Here is a 17,847-nt window from a genome sequence, read left to right as displayed (position 1 = left end):
ATGTGGGCATTGTGTATAAGGGGCACTGTTGTGTGTCATAATATGAATAAGGGACACTACTATGTGGTGTACTGTGAATCAGGGGCACTATGTGTGGTGTAATGTGAATACGATTGTGCTACTGTGTGGCGTAATTTGAATTGGAAATACTATTGTGTGACCACGCCCCTTTTTTCAGGCGCGCGCCATGCCTTTATTAACGACATGCCGCAGGGGGTTGTGAGTTCCGCCACTTCTCTAGGACCACTTTAAGCACTACTACACTGGTCATGGAATTAATCTGTAGAACAGAGACACACACTTAAAATAAAGCACGGCGGCACAGTGGTTGTTACTGCTACCACATATCGCCAGGGCCATCTGTTATATTCTGACCAGTGTACTATCAGTGTGGAGTTTGTGTGTTCTCCCTGTATGTGCATGGGTTTACTGTGGTTTCCTTCCACACTCCAAAAACAAGCATGTAGGTTAATGTTAGTGTGTGTTAGTATGTATGTATGCATGTGGTATAGCATTCAGACTGTCAACTTCAAGGACTGATGTAAATAATTCTCTGTAAAATGCTCCGTAACATAATGGTGCTGTAGCAATAAAAAAATTTAAATAAAACATAATAGCCACTTTCTATTTCCAAACTCCAACTCTATAATGGTAATGCTATTGTTTATTTTATTTTTTTCAAACAAAAATGCTACAATTTCTCCTTTTTGTAGAGGTGCTGCCTTATGTCTCTGACAAATCATTTTAAATTCCCATTTTCTTCTTAGCTATAATATTTTACTTCTCTACTGTTTTACCAATCTAATTCCAGCTAGCTGCTGGAAGGCTGTCAAAGAATACACCAGTCAATGAACAGATGCATCCTCCTAATTCCATTGCACTCTCCCCGGGTTCCAAGTCTTAAACTATATTCATTTATTTTCTGCACACAGTAGTGCATTGGCAACAGAGTAATTGCATATAACTTTCTCCTAATTATGCTGCATAAACTGATAAAAGTATCCAGTGAGGGTCTTGCACATAAAACCCATGGACTTTAGTCAATAGTGCTTGGGGTCCTACGAAAAATTTCTATGCATGAATAACAATTTCCAAATTCTAATCATTCTGCAGGAAAGGGAATGTTTACATTGGAATATAAAAGTCATTATATATTTCTTTTGGAGCATATGAAAAGCTGCCAGGGCCCAACATGAGTATGATTTGGAGTGATGCTTTCAAGGCTAAAAAGAAGAATTTATGACGTCCGTAGATATGGAAAGGCGAGACTGCACTGCAGTGTCTCCGGGCAGTGATGTGGGGATAAGACTTTCCAATCCAAGGGGCTTAGTGTGTCTGGTGCTGCTTGTTCAATTATTCCACTCACACTACCAACTAACCTGTATAGAGGAAGGCAGAGGCCTGCAAGGTGGTTTCAAAAAAAAGTAATAAAAAAAGTAATAAAACAATAATTTTTAAATTGGAATTTAATGTAGCTAGAAAATTACATAGACAGCTATTCAGCCTTCAATTTACTATTGAACCCGCACTGGTCTATATTATTAAGGGCCATATTCATTATGTTAATTAATTGTCAGTGCGGCCGCCCACAAAACGGCAGGCGTTCCGTCGGGAACGCCTCCGTTTGTGTAGCCACCCCCCGTCCCGCCTACAAAACGGGGCGAGCTGTCGATCACCATCTCTCTCTCCGGGGCTTGCGCACGCGCAGTGCGGCCGTTGCGCGTGCGCAGGGCCTTAACATCGACCCGGTTGCGAGCGCTCAGCGCTTGCGACCAGGTCTGAATGAGGCCCTTAGTCATCAAATGCTACTAGTTTAGTATGAGGGAAGGCATGATGAGGTTAAACTCTGACTCATTGGATTACTATCTGAATGATCTCAAAGAGAAGTCAGGCAGCCCTGCTCACACAACCTCACACTCAGAGGAAGAGTATTGACTTCACAACCTGTCTGAGCAGCATGCCATAGGTGTTGGAATGAAGCAGCAGAATCATGTCTCATTGAGTAAAACTGTAAGAGGACAATGAGAGGGCAGAGAGCTATGGATGGGCAGTGACATATGGAGTGAAGGGACAATGAGAGAGCTATGGAGGGGGCAGTGAAAAAGCTATGGATGGGACAGTGAGAGAGCTATGGATGGGGCAGTGAGAGAGCAAAGGAGGAGGCAGTGAGAAAGCAATGGGTGGGGCTGTGACAGAGATAAGGAGGAACAGTGAGAGACATGGTGGGAGACTGGGAGCAGTGAGAGAGACATGGTGGGGGAAGTGAGAGAGCTATGGAGGGGGAAGAGAGGGATATATGGAGAGGGCAGTAAGCTATATATGGAGGGAGCTGAGAGATATGGAGGGGTAGAGAGAGAGATGAAGGGGAAGTGAGAGACATATGAAGGGGCAGCAGTGGCATCACTAGAGGGGTGCGGACCGCATTGGGCAGGGCGGTGACAGAGATAAGGAGGAGCAGTGAGAGAGCTATGGAGGGGGCAGTGAGAGAGCTATGGAGGGGGCAGTGAGAGCTATGGAGGGGGAAGTGAGGGATATATGGAGAGGGCAGTAAGATATATGGAGGGAGCAGTTAGAGAGATAAGGAGGAGCAGTGAGAGACATGGTGGGAGCAATGAGAGAGCTATGGAGGGGGAAGTGATGGATATATGGAGAGGGCAGTAAGATATATGGAGGGAGCAGTTAGAGAGATAAGGAGGAGCAGTGAGAAACATGGTGGGAGCATTGAGAGAGCTAAGGAGGGGGCAGTGAGAGAGCTATGGAGGGGGAAGTGACAGAGATAAGGAGGATCAGTGAGAGACATGGTCGGAGCAGTGAGAGAGCTATGGAGGGGGCAATGAGAGAGCTATGGAGGGGGCAGTGAGAGAGCTATGGAGGGGGCAGTGAGGGATATATGGAGGCAGCAGAGAGATATGGAGGGGTAGAGATAGAGATGAAGGGGAAGTGAGAGAGATATGAAGGGGAAGCAGTGGCATCACTAGATGGGTGCGGACCGTACCGAGTGTCACCCTCCGATGGGGTGACACCAAAATGTCGGCTCCTCCTTAGTGACCAGGAGCTGCACTGTGATGTTAATGTGCATGGCCCGACTCCAAATCACTGAGGAGGAGCTGGCAGTGCAGGGAGAATGTCTGGGGGCAGCCCGGCATCTCCGAGCAGTGAGTAAGTGAGGGGGCATTGTGAGATGTCTGTATGTATAGGATATGGTTCATTTATGGAAACCTTAAAAAAAGGTTTTTTTTGCTGCCTCCTTAATTTGAAAATTAGGTCAGTTGAAATGGCCATTTCTGTATAAACCTGACATAAATCACATTCATCATTGACTGTAATGCAAATGGCTAGGGGCTTGGAGCCGGCTGGTGCAGGATTTCAGATGTTATGCATGCTTGGACGCACACTTTATCGGTTTACATTTTCTGCATCTATGTAATAATTTCACAAGGTCTCCTGAATGCGTGCAGTGTGGAAGCTGGGAAGACAGGACAAACCTAGAAGAGCAGCCTGGGAACTTGATGGGACAGAGCAAGGGGCCAGGCATAGGGGGGAGACTTGCAGGACGGAGCTATGGGGTGATGGATGGAAAAGGAGGGCTGTCAGATGGAGTCAGAGTCACCATTGTTGGGTGCCATTTTTCTGTGCAAGCAGTGTTACTTGTGCCAGTAAGTATCTTATTAAAATGTCCCATTTTTAGATCCAATGGATGTGAGGTGCGGTGGGGTCGAAGTGATTCTTTGACCCAGGTGAAAGTCTTGCTTCACCCCTGCAGCTGGGCAAACAGCAGCATTGTTTTATAATACAGAAAGGGTCTTCAACAAGATAAGACTGTGATAAATAGACATTCTAGAACACTGCACATAACAAACCAGAAATCTGCATCATTCTAAAGGTATACAACACTCTGATATGACAGTGTTGAATTGGATCTGCTCCATCCAGGCACTTTATGACTCAATATTCATGAGAATATGAATTAATGAGACATCATTAATGAATGGTTATATGCATTCTGAGTATTAGTATCACAGAAAAAAAATGGGGTTGGTCCCGGGGTTGGTTGGAGCGGAGAGGTAGCAGGCGGCGTTTGCGCGGTCACACTTGTGCGGAGACTGGATTCGCAGGGACAGAGCTTTCTTGCAAGCTCTGTCCCAGTATGCAATATGTGATACATCCTTGCCATGTATTCAAATATCGCAATGTGAATTTGGGCGATATTATTACATCCCTTCCGCATCTGAGGTACAGATTGTGATAAATATGCCCCTTTGTCTCAAAACACAAAATAACAACATAAATGGACATATTTTATTATTGGTGCACAGAAACAATGTGCCGTAACCCATAGCAAACAATTATACACTTTTTTTTTATTTTTTTAAACTGTACAAAAAAAAAACGACCATTGGAATTTGATATGTACCTATAGGTAACTGGTCGTTTCTTGTGCACCAGTTTTCTGAAATGTCTGGTAAAGGTCACTAAGTTAATTTGGTTACCTATCACTGCTGTGATGTGGAACCAATGTTAGGTGCAAAGTTTGGGCTCAAAAATAATATTTCAACAGCTGTAGTTTACTCCCGAGCAACATAGTTAGAAACAAAGTAAACAAGGCAGCGTACGGTATGACAACATGTCAAACGTGGTTTGTACCTACTAAGTGCAAAGTGCAGTCACTGTGAGAAATGATGTATCCAAAAATAGCCCAATAAAGAAACTGTAAACCAACTGAAGAACTAAATTAATTTCTAGATTATATGACAATATAAAAGAAACACTTCTGACATATGAAAGTTTGCAGCAGGGATGTGCATGCCGGGCATCATGCTGTACCATTACTTCCTTACCTGTAGGGGTGCTGCTGCGGAATGAGGAGGATGGGGTGATAGGTGGAGTGACCGGAGGGGTGAGGCTGCCGCTGCCATGGCGGGGTGGTGTGGACACGTTTCCACGGGATACGGAGCTTGACAGTGTCAGTGAGAGCTTGGGTTGGATTTTTTTCTTTAAGGTTTCTTGTTCACGTCGAGCTGCATCAGTCATAAATCTAAGATAAAATAAGATAATAATCAAATAGAACCTATACAAAAAAAGTACAGTAGAACTAATGCAATATCAAAAATATCTAACATTCTGGATATTTTGAAGATCATAGAAGTTACTGCTCCAGGACAACTTTGTTATGGTGCATACAAACCGTCAGATTTTAAAAATCGTTCAATTGTTTATATCTGACACGTGAGCCTGCAACGATGAACGATGCGTGTTCCCGCTTGTCAGATAACGATATCTGAAATCTGATGTGTTTGCAGTCAGATTTGGACGATTCCGATTCATTTTAATAGTCAAATTTCATTCAAATCGTTCAAATCATTGGTCAAATCGTTCAAATCGTTCATCTGACAAATCTGACCGTGTGTATGCACCATTACACCACTTCTGCAGCCTCCTCCCCACATTGAGGACCATGGACCCTAACCTCAAATATAAAAGGTAGAAAAGAAAGTAATGTATTCTGCCAGTAATAATATGAAATATCAGAGATTGTTTAAGATGTCAGTCATTCATAAGATAAAATGGCACAATGAGGAAACAAAGAGCAGCCTGTTGCCCCTAAAAATGTGTTCCCCTAGGTTCAGGGCCTTGTGGCCTTTATGCAAATCTGGGCTCGCCATGAGCCTTAGACCAGCTAGAGACTTACTAGTAGGCTGGATGTCGAGGTGGAATGTCTGACACAAGTAATACAAGCAGTTGTACGGATTCTCCCCAAGGCCTTCTAGACATTCCTCAAACATCTTTATATTGTGCATCACAGGAATCCTGCCCTTATCATGCACCCATGACTGTGAGCCAGCCTCATGCATATTGGTCTACTCATATAATAATACATTCTATTTCTTTACTGTTACTGTTATGTCCTCCTTTCTGGATTTAACAAACAGCGGTAATCTAAGATTACAGCTGTTTGTCACAGCATCATTCTTGCCATCTTTAGATGGTGAGAGCGATGCAACCCCATTGATGGCAATGGGCTACCTGACGCTGCCTTTCCGGCTTCAGTGAATCCGCGTGCATGCACATTACACATTACACAAGCATCCCCGTCTATTGCAGCGATAGGCTGCCAGCAGCCCAGCAGAGGACCACGCCGGAGGGGTAAGTATTGGTAATACCAGTGTCTTTTTCGTTTGTATCACAGCGATTCTAAATGAAAAATGCCGCTGGTGTTTACCTTGGTTGATAAATGGGGGCCTTAAATATATTGAGTAGGAAATTAGGTGTGTGTTTAGTAGAGCATTAGCAGTATTACACAATATATTTGCAAAAAAAAGCCTTGGTAAGGTTACGATCTGTCCGGGAAATGTCAAATATATCCTGAGTAGTAATTCCAGGCTATGGGTCGGGTTTCCCTGGTGCACAGTTTCCTACCTCTGGTTGTCTGAGTCTCACTACTGATTGGTCTGTTGTTGCAGTCATATTAAATATTATAAAGGAGCCTACATCATTACTAAATCACAGTCTATTTCCTATTGGTTAGTTTGACAGCAGCCACATAAAACTTTTAATTGATTGATTAATATCACATCAGATAAAAAAAGAATGATTGCATGTGGTGCCATAAGCTATAGATAACTTACCCAAAATATAAAATCACATCAACAGGATAACACGCCATCAATACTCTGTCTACAACAGAACATTAGCCATATTTTTAGTCCCGAGAGAAATCTATATAGAACTATTCACTGACGGAGAAGCAGCACACTGCTGGGTACAACAGGCGAGTTACGTGCTTCTGGGCACAAGTAAGCTGGCGAAACTCAGTTTGCCGATGTAATCTTCACTGATTTTGAGGAAACTGAAGATAATTGCTTTTATTTGACTAATTCCCTGACGTGCCCCGATAGGCTTCTAGAAAACTGTTATATCCATACCAACATACCAGTGCCATGGCAGTGTGGTAGCACTGGACAATTTTGTACAGCATCATCTATATATCTGCAGATGACGGTTGTTCATACATCATCTATATATCTGCAGATGACGGTTGTTCATACACATTGAACAACCAATATCTAGCCATGGGTCTCGCTGGCCGGGGGTCGTGACGCGCCCTCCTCCCTGCGGCCTCTGCAGCAAGTGTATGGGTGGTCGGCTGACCGACCATACACACAGCAGGATGTGCAGATATATCTGGCATCGGCTGTGCTGCACAGCTGACGTGACATGTTGTCTGTACACACTGGCCGACGAACCCACGATATACAGTCAGGTGCATAAATATTGGGACATTGACAGAATTTTAAGATTTTGGCCTCTATTCACCACCACAATGGCTTTGAAATGAAACAAACAAGATGTGCTTTAACTGCAGACTTTCAGATTTAATTTGAGGGTAATTACATCCAAATCAGGTGAACGGTGTAGGAATTACAACGGTTTCTTCAGTGGTCCGCCTCCGGTCCTCCTAATCTAGAGGTGGGCATTAAGCGGCCCCCCAGCCCTATTCGCTCCATCAGTCCATGAGAATCAGGAGCCGGCCAGCCACTTTTGACAGCATTGCAGTATATGACACAGACCTAGTAAAGTGCAGTGTTTATAAGTATCTTCATGCCTTGCAGTATATATATATATATATATATATATATATCTATCCAAAGTCTCCTTATATAAAATAATAGAAGATCTATCTATCTATCTATCTATCTATATACATATATATATATATATTTATACGTATATATCTATTTATCTAAACATACACATATATATATATATATATATTTATATAGATAGATACAGTATATACACATATGTATATACATATATATGTGTAGGGTTGGGTTTGCTACAGTTGCAATCCCAACATCCGTAGGTAAGTACTCCAAATACTAATCTCTACCCCTCCCCTTAACCCTCCCTCCCCGGTGACTGAACCTAACCTCCCCCCTAGTGCCTAAACCTAGCCTCCCCCCTTCCTGCATCGTAAACCTAACCCTCCCCCCTTAGTGCCTAACCTTAACCCTTCCCCTAGTGCCTAACCCCACACCCCAACCCTCCCCCCTAACCCCTGATACTTACCTTCGGGATGTTGGCAGTCGGTATTCTGTAGCCGGCATATTGTCCGTCGGCATCCCGTCAGCCGGAATGCTGACTACACCCCATATGTATATGTATGTATATAGTATACAAAAATATTTATCTCCATTTCTGGTGTTCTCTTTGCACATATGGGGTGCACTATGGGATATAAGGTAAGCGCTTTTTAATATAAATGTTTGTATCCTGAAGACAGTGCTGAATAAAGCAGAACTGAAACGTTAATAATACATACTGTATACTGCTGTTCGTGTTTTTGGCCCTAGTGCCGCACCTCCAGAACATATATAGAAGATATATGTGACATGTATTTTCCGTACAGTATGCTGCAGCACAGTGGCGTAAGTTCATCCCAGATGCCCAGAGGAGACAGGCTAAATACAAACAAAGGCAGCAGCTGATGGTCTGATATGGAGCTCTCCACTAGTGTATGGTGGCTTCTCTGGTGCCGGGAAGGGGTGCCATGTAGTGACGGTACACTCTGGGTACATAGTTACAGCCCTAAGTGGGGTGAATATGTTGTGGGCAAATGGAGGAGGTGCCCCTTCAGAGCTGGAGCCCGGCGGAAGCTGCCTCCATTGTCTCCCATAGTTCTGCCCCTGCTGCAGCATGTTTGGTGTGATGGTCATCATAATGTCTCGCCGCTGGTGACTACTAATACATATCTTTGGCAGGCAGAATGTTTAATAAATCTTTTTTTTTGGGGGGGGGTGGGGGTGTAATTGCTATTTTATATTTATTGCACCCCTGAACGTTTTTATAATAAATGAGGTCAGCAGATAAATGAGGACAATATGTAAATAAGCATGACCCTTTTGAAGTTATGTTATATAGTAAGCACCATTATGGCATAGTATAAAGCATTGTGGGCCTGATTGTGAGTCAGACGCAGCAGCGATGTTGGACGCAGTGGAGCGGTGGCACCACGCATACATCAATGGTGTTTATACAGAGGGCAGTACAGAGTCAGATACACTCACACAGAAGTGCATCAGCAATGTGCTGGGCATTCCTGGGTGGTTACAGGGGGTTGCCTGATCAGACTGAGATGAAGGTTAGGGTGTGTTATTGGAGTGACACAGGAGTGTTGCTGAAAGTGGTTGCATACAGAGACGCTGCGTCACTTATACTGTAGACCATACTTAGATGGATAATCTGCACCTAGCAGATGATGTGACTATTGATAACGTCTAAAGACGCACTAATATGTATTGCAGCATCTGTAGACGCTAACAGTGGGTGTCTCAGTCCTTGCATTATCAGATGCATGGCTGTGCACCATGTTAGGAGTTTGTAGCGACATTAGGATAAGGTTGCAGATGCAACTGCGGCAAAGGATGCACAGACGGGCGCTGCAGCTTCCCATGCAGAATCAGGCCTTATGAGAAAATACAAAATAAAATTATTCCATGAGTCTAATGTAGATCTTTAAGGTGCTGTTATAGTCTTCATTTCTGCAAAGCAATATCAATATTATAAATGTGCTGGGCATTTCTGGGTGGCTACAGGGGGTTGGCTAATCAGACGCAGATGTAGCGTAGTATGGGGGTGTTGTTGGAATGTTGCTGAAAGTGGGTGCATAAAGATGTGCTGAATCTCTCACATTAGAGGCCGTACTCAGATGGATGAAATGCAAGTTGCATAGGGCTGGTGCAAGTTTTGATGATGCGACTGATGGTGGCTTCTAAAAAGCACAACAAGTATTATAGCAGCGTCTATAGATGCTAAAAGTAGGCTTCTCAGACATTCCAACGCACGGTTGTACACCATGCAAGGGGTTAGTAGAAGAATCAAGTGCGTCCAACTCAGAATAAGGCCCTAAAGAGGAGAGAATCCCGCCCCCTCAGCAGACTCTACCCTCTCAACATACCCTGTCCCATTAGGGCTGCTTCTAAAAATTTCCCGGGCTGGTTTTCCATCCCAATCCGCCCCTGCCCGTAACCCACCTTAAATGAGCTGGCACTACATGCTTTTATTCCTTTCCTATGGGAGTAAGAATCGCTGATTCAGGAGGAGTTCAGACATGTACGTAGCTCTGGGACACAATGGGTCGTTCATGCGTAAGCCAAGTGTTCAGAGAGCACGCCATGAGTGTGTAGGCAGGATTGCAGGCTGTGCAGAGTTGTGCGTATGGCGAAATATGGCTGATTTTCGACATAACTTTTACACCATAGGGCTAGTGCAAATGTGCGCAGATAGCGATATTAGCTACTTCTGTAAGCAGGTGGATAGGGGCGGTGCGACCTCATAGAAGCGGCCAACTCTGCATAACGGTGATGATACACATTTATTTCCTTGCACTCAATGCTTCCATGGGGCTTTGAATAAGTCTCAGAAGAATAAGTTCTAATATTATAACCAAGAATATACCAGGACCCATCTGTATTGTCTTATTATCCTTAACAGTCAGATCAACATTGTACAGAACGTGCATCGTTTTGGGCAATGCAACACATTTGGTAACAGTCTGAATGTAACTATAGCTTTTAGTTTGAGAATGTATTTGCAAAAGTCAGTTACATCTTTGCCATGGGAAGATTTATTAGGCAGGCCAAAACTTGGGTTTGTAAAGCATGCTAAGGTTTTGTTCTGCAGGACTGAGTCTCTCTGTAATGTCACAATGGTTCAATTAGAAATAATATGTTTGGAAACATTAGCCGAGACAAAAGAATGGAAAATATCTGCAATATAATGAAAGCAAATGGAAAACGTTCATAACATTTGGATGCTATGGTTAAGTAACAAGTTGGTACTCATTTCCAAAGACCATTTGTGCTATAAAAACAAATGAACCATAATACAATTAAGAAAATAAATTGTTTAAGTATTCATTAAGTTATTGCCAAATTCAAAGACAAATGTAGTTTGTCACTAACAAAATATAGGAGGCCAGTGCTCCAGAGAGCCGTAACAGTGGTGCATGTATCTCACCCACACCCTAACCAGCCATATCATAGCCTGCATCCGGAGGAATCAGTAGTGTGCCTCCACTCTGTGACCCGACCCAAGTTTACTGGCTACCATGCAAATTACACTGTACAACAAATTAATACTTTTAATTTATTATTTCCTTTCTAAAAATAGTCATACATTACTAATTTGAGGTCAAGAAAAACTAAAATGATTTCAGAATGTTTTTACTAGCTCTATTTTTGAGCTACACTACTTGCACTATACTGTATGTACATTAGTAATATAGTCATAGTGAAAAGCTATTTTAAAATAATCTGATATTTTCTTGATAGAAAATAAATAACAGTTGTTTTAATTCAATCAATCACAAATAAGAACACAAAACGAAACAAACATACAGCATACGAAACAAACATACAGCATACGAAACAAACATACAGCATACAGCATACGAAACAAACATACAGCATACGAAAGTACTATCTAATATAGTGGCCTATTCTCTTTGCTTGTCGCTTGTACTCCTCTTCTGGGGCATCTCTTGTCACTAGTGATTCATCTACCCTGATATCTTTGTTCCATTGCTGAAATGTCTTGGTGGAATCGCTCACTATGCTTGTCCCTCAGTGCACCACAGTTATCTTGTGGGGGTAATCCTGTGAATCGCATATATTTGAATAGGGGAGGGGACAAATAACGGATTCATTTAATTGGGTCATTAGGCCCCGCCCCCTCTGCACGGAACGCAGATTGCTGGTAAGATTCTCTCCATTCTGCCCACTTCACTAGGAATACCTCTACATCGTCATAAATGGGCTATATCTCGGAACTCAGAGCTAACTGAGAGTTTTAAATGTCATATTCATTCTTTGCATGCTGAAATCAATTAGAAGTAACTATTTTCACATCGGAAATATTTTCATTGTTGTGCAGTGTTATAAGTAATTACAACATATTATCAGCATCTAACTGCACAACTAAGCGCTAACCTGCATAAACGGGTTGTACACTCCTCTTGTACTAAATGCTGATCACTGTTTTCACAATTTGCTACAGCAAAGTCTGAAAGGGGGGCTGTGTTCACTGCTGCAGGGAGTGTTTGTGAGAAGTGCAAAATCAATCAAATGATTCACTCTCTGCCACTGATTAGTAATGGCCATCGACCATCAATGATTAGCAATGGTTGATCTGATGTTTCTCCTCCATCAATGGCAGAGATGTGGGCAATGTTTTTTTTTTTCAACCGGCCGAAAGTGCACAGTGCTTAGCACCGCCCCCTGTCATGTCTGTTTAGCTCTGCCCCATTCCCTGATTGGCCTGCTGCCTTCATAGGCCCACCCCCTTTTGTTATTTACCCAGAACCTTTACAGCACTGATGCCCATCTATGGCAAATACTGTCAATGCTTCCCCATCAATGATTTCCTGCTATCGATGTAAAGTGTCAAATGGGAACATCAATGGTGAACCATTCAAATTTTCTCTCTGACACTGATGCTTTCCATTAAGGCACTAATACTTTCTTCTCTGGCTCTGCTTTCCTCTCTCGGCCGTCGCTATTCGGGTCTCGCGCATGCGCACGACGGAGCTACCTCCGTCGTGCGCATGCGCACTAGGGCACCATCGACCCGCTTGCGAGCGCTCAGCGCTCGCGAGCGGGTCTGAATCAGGCCCTCAGTACAATGACTCACTGACACTTGGGGTCTCAGATCAATGTATCACTGCAAACTCGATGAGAATCCACCATCAATCTCAGCGCAATTCTGTCAAATACAGTCAATCAGCTGTGGATTTCAAGATCAATAGGATCTGTATAGGCATTGATGACAATTATCTAAAAATGGGACATGTTATATAAATAGAGTTATATATAAAAACATGACCCCCCCCCCCCCCGCAAAAACAAACAAACAGATAGCCAGCCCTAGGACTCAGCTTATTCTGGTATTGAAGAATATGCCATGAAGTGATGAGGTTCCCCTGAATACCAGCAGTAGGAGAAAGTTACCACATGTGGTTATATATTAAATTAGCAGAAGTATTTATTCAATTCAACAGCATTCTGTGATTAGAACAGGAGTGTTGAGACTATTACATTTTCAAACTGGCATCTCTCAATTTGCATATTTTGAGTTTTCATTATTGTTTAGTTTTATATAGCTAAATACCTTACATCTATCTTATGTGTTATTAAATTTGTCATAGCCCATCTAAACCTAGTCAGCACTTCTATTCTTGCAGCCCAGGTAAGAGAGGTTGAGTGTCACTGGTAATGTCATACCGCTGATGACAACATTATAGTCTACAAATGAATAGTAATATACTGACACTCAGAATGACCTGCCCATAATGAACCTACTCACTGTAAAGTTAGTAAATTACCTTAGTGTACAGGATGCACAGTGAGGATAGGTTCTCAAGATCCAACATCATGCATTCCAAAAAAATATTTTAGGAGGTTATTAATAACCATCGGAGTAAACCCTATAATTTCTAGTAGCATAGATTAAGGCAGAGATTGGATCAGTCTATCCAGGATGAGGTTATTAGAGGACAGCAGGGAAAGATCGCTTCTGGCAATCATACATTACTATGCTTAAAATAAACAAATGTGGATTGCAAAGTGCGTGCAAGCTGATGAGAATAGTTTTCAATTCCTCGAACCTATGCTCTGTTCTCTAGCATACAGTATGAGACATCACCAGGAACCAAGACATTACTGACGGTTATGAAAACTACAAATTGACTATATAATAAAGAGCTTATACAAATGTACATTATGCTATTTTTAAGGAATTTCAAAAGCTACTTTAAAAAATGTGCCACAATAAACAGACCTATACCAAAAAAAAAACAGTATAAACTCAGATATGCAGCCAGGGAATAGAGTTGGCCTGAGCACATCATCACGCACTGGGTGACGGCTTGTGATGATTGTCCTGTACAGCATTGCGCAGTGTGTGCAGTGTGTTCGGCGGCTGTTTTGAGTATGCCCTTTTTGCAAACATTTTGCTGGCCAAAAATATTGGTCAACACTTACGCTTTACAGCCCATGACTGTTTTGTTTGTACAATATATATTTCATTATCCTATTTGCTGCCATTTCATCTATAAATTTGTTCCCAAGAGAAGATAATATTTTTTATACAGTACTTTTCTTTTATTTTCAAAAATTGTTTGTCATTAAAACATAACTTTTATTTCTCACATTTCAAATTCTAAACCAATAAGTATTTATATTGAAATATTCAAAATATAGCAATGTAGAATTGTACTGTTCTAGACATAATGTTGAGTGATTTTATATATATAAATATATATATATATATAAATATATATATATATATATATATATAAAAATAAATAAATGGTGGGCATGTGCAATATCCCATACAACAATTGGCGAGTATGAATTATATGCAACTAGCTTTTGCATTTAGGAACCATTTTGCGTAGCGGAACTAGTGGTCAGCATGACAATAGGTGCTGCTGAAATAGTTTCAATGCATATATGCAATTATTACTAGCAATAAGCACAATAATAATTCTTAGGTCAAAAGCAAATTACAACTCATAAACAGGATCCCCAACAGGCTCCCCAATAGAACAGTGCCTCTAGTGGTCAATTCAAGCTCCACCCTGGCTTACTTTACTAGGGAAGTGCAGCAGAATGGCCTGCTCTTACAGGAGTCCAGGAGATGCCTCAGCCAACTAAAAGTGTGCTTAAGTGCTCCAGAAGGCATCAAAGTATTAAGAAGCACTGTGCAAACATCACATTAAAGTTCACCCAACCACCCCTTTCATTCCATTACACTTTTCCTTTTTCAACTCTTAAATACTAACAGCAATATATTGCGTGTGAAGCTCAGAGTGCTAGAAATGCACTTCTGCACTAAACTGCAACTTACAGTCAGGTGCATAAATATTGGGACATTGACAGAATTTTCATATTTTGGCCTCTATTCACCACCACAATGGCTTTGAAATGAAACAAACAAGATGTGCTTTAACTGCAGACTTTCAGATTTAATTTGAGGGTAATTACATCCAAATCAGGTGAACGGTGTAGGAGTTACAACGGTTTCTATATGTGCCTCCCACTTTTTAAGGGGCCAAAAGTAATGGGACAAACTAAACAATCCTAAATCTAACTTTCACTTTTTAATACTTTGTTGCAAATCCTTTGCAGGCAATTATAGCCTGAAGTCTGGAACGCATAGACATCACCAGACGCTGGGTTTCATCCCTGGTGATGCTCTGCCAGGCCTCTACTGCAAATGTCTTCAGTTCCTGCTTGTTCTTGGGGCATTTGCCCTTCAGTTTTGACTTCATCAAGTGAAATGCATGCTCAATCAGATTCAGGTCAGGGGAATGACTTGGCCATTGCATAACATTCCACTTTTTAGCCTTAAAAAAACTCTTTGGTTGCTTTTGCAGTATGCTTCGGGTCATTGTCCATCTGCACTGTGAAGCGCCGTCCAATGAGTTCTGAAGCATTTGACTGAATATGAGCATATAATATTGCCCGAAACACTTCAGAATTCATTCTGCTGCTTTTGTCAGCAGTCACATCATCAATAAATACAAGGGAACCAGTTCCATTGGCAACCATACATGCCCACGCCATGACACTACCACCAACATGCTTCGCTGATGAGGTGGTATGTTTTGGATCATGAGCAGTTCCTTTCCTTCTCCATACTCTTCTCTTCCCATCACTCTGGTACAAGTTGATATTTGTCTCATCATAGGATGTTGTTCCAGAACTGTGATGACTTTTGTAGATGTTGTTTGGCAAACTCTAATCTGGTCTTCCTGTTTTTGTGGCTCACCAATGGTTTACATCTTGTGGTGAACCCTCTATATTCACTCTTGTGAAGTCTTCTCTTGATTGTTGACTTTGACACATATACATCTACCTCCTAGAGAGTGTTCTTGATTTGGCCAACTGTTGTGAAGGGGTTTTTCTTCACCAGGAAAATAATTCTTCTGTCATCCACCACAGTTGTTTTCCATGGTCTTCTGGGTCTTTTGGTGTTGCTGAGCTCTCCAGTGCATTTTTTCTTTTTAAGAATGTTCCAAACAGTTGATTTGGCCACACCTAATGTTTTTGCTATCTCTCTGATGGGTTTGTTTTGATTTTTCAGCCTAATGATGACTTGCTTCACTGATAGTGACAGCTCTTTGGATCTCATATTGAGAGTCGACAGCAACTGATTCCAAATGCAAAGGTCACACCTAGAATCAACTCCAGACCTTTTACCTGCTTAATTGATAATGAAATAATGAGGGAATAGCCCACACCTGTCCATGAAATAGCTTTCGAGTTGATAGTCCCATTACTTTTGGACCCTTAAAAAGTGGGAGGCACATATAGAAACCATTGTAATTCCTACATCATTCACCTGATTTGGATGTAATTACCCTCAAATTAAATCTGAAAGTCTGCAGTTAAAGCACATCTTGTTTGTTTCATTTCAAAGCCATTGTGGTGGTGAATAGAGGCCAAAATATGAAAATTCTGTCAATGTCCCAATATTTATGCACCTGACTGTATATAATGAGGAAAAGAGTGTGTCTAGCACAAATCAAGTAGCGATCTGGAGGGAGAACACATTCCCGTCTTCTCCACAGATCTCAATGTCTTCACATACATAGCTTCTCTTTCTCTCCAAGCGAACCAAATAAGGGAAGGAAGAAGCAGTCTTACACTCCTATCCCACCAGCCAGCACCAACCTCGCACACCCCTCCTACAGTGAGTCACCACCGGGGCCCTGCCTCAGATGTTACCCACCACCATGGCTGGATCTACACATGGTAATGGGCGATGTGTGGACATGACTCGGCTCAGAGAGGACACCGTAGTGACTGTACCATGGGCTTGCTGTACATTAGCTGGTGTGCTGCCTGGCTGACACTGATCGAGTCATAGAGCCAGTATTAGCTGTTAGGCATAGTGATAGACTGATCCAATATAATTACTTGCACAGGGAGAGAGATATATTGTCACATAGTCACTGTTTTTCCATGGTAAACCAAGCTGTGATATAAAATGAGTGTCTTAACTCATTGCACCTATTAATTTCTGCACACAGCTTATAATCCAATACATATGGTTAGTTTTGTAACCTGTTGGCTCTCCTGCCCCGTAGAACAAGACTGCCTAGGGATGGCCATCGACCGTCGATACTTAAGAATCATCGATTTTTAACTACCAATGGCAGATCATTTTGCCATCAATGGTTCTCCGCCATTGATGGCGACTGGGAACTGATGGTTTTTTTACTAATTCCTATCTGCACAAACCTTAGCCCCAGCTGGCAGCTTAGCCCCACCCCCAATGCTGATTCGCCTGCGGCCCACCATGCCTCCCCAGCAGCGGTGGCCATCGAGGGGTGCAAAACATCGATGGTTTACCTTAGATGGTTTTGTGCCATTGACGGTAATAACCAATGGAACAGACAGGGCAAAGAAATGGGTAACAGAGAGAAAGAGAGAGAAGGAAGATACCTGGGTTGTAGAGAGAGATGGACATGTAACATGAGGGCAAAAAGAGGGGCAAAGACATGGGGGGAGAGAGATGGGCCAGAGACAAGGGGGGCGGTTTTATGAACCACCGCAGCAGCAGTTGTCTCTGGCGGCAGGTTCCTGTTGTTGGCAGGTGACCAGAACACCATATCACGCCGGCCGCTACTCACAACGGTTGCTAAGCAACCAGGACGTTCTGCAGCTGCACTGCCTGTTGGTTTTGGCTGTAACTAAGCAGCTGGGATGTTTCCCTTGTGCAGCTACTCAGCAGCAATGTAATTGCTACGGGCCCGTCTCTGTATCTGCAGCTACTCAGCTG

At 42.4% G+C, this 17,847-nt stretch overlaps 1 protein-coding gene across 1 annotated transcript in view; it reads right to left on the bottom strand.

Moving 5' to 3' along the window:
• JAZF1 (JAZF zinc finger 1) overlaps positions 1–17,847 on the bottom strand; it is a 314,323-nt gene that overhangs the window by 61,444 nt on the left and 235,032 nt on the right. The window contains exon 3 of the mRNA XM_088461453.1: positions 4,839–5,035. Within this exon, the coding sequence (XP_088317579.1) occupies positions 4,839–5,035 (197 nt within the window). The remainder of the gene's footprint in view (positions 1–4,838; positions 5,036–17,847) is intronic.

Source organism: Taudactylus pleione, unplaced genomic scaffold (genome assembly GCF_031769625.1).
Source record: "Taudactylus pleione unplaced genomic scaffold, aTauple2 ptg001052l, whole genome shotgun sequence".
Lineage (NCBI taxonomy): Eukaryota > Metazoa > Chordata > Amphibia > Anura > Myobatrachidae > Taudactylus > Taudactylus pleione.
This window is presented reverse-complemented; position numbering and strand designations above follow the sequence as displayed.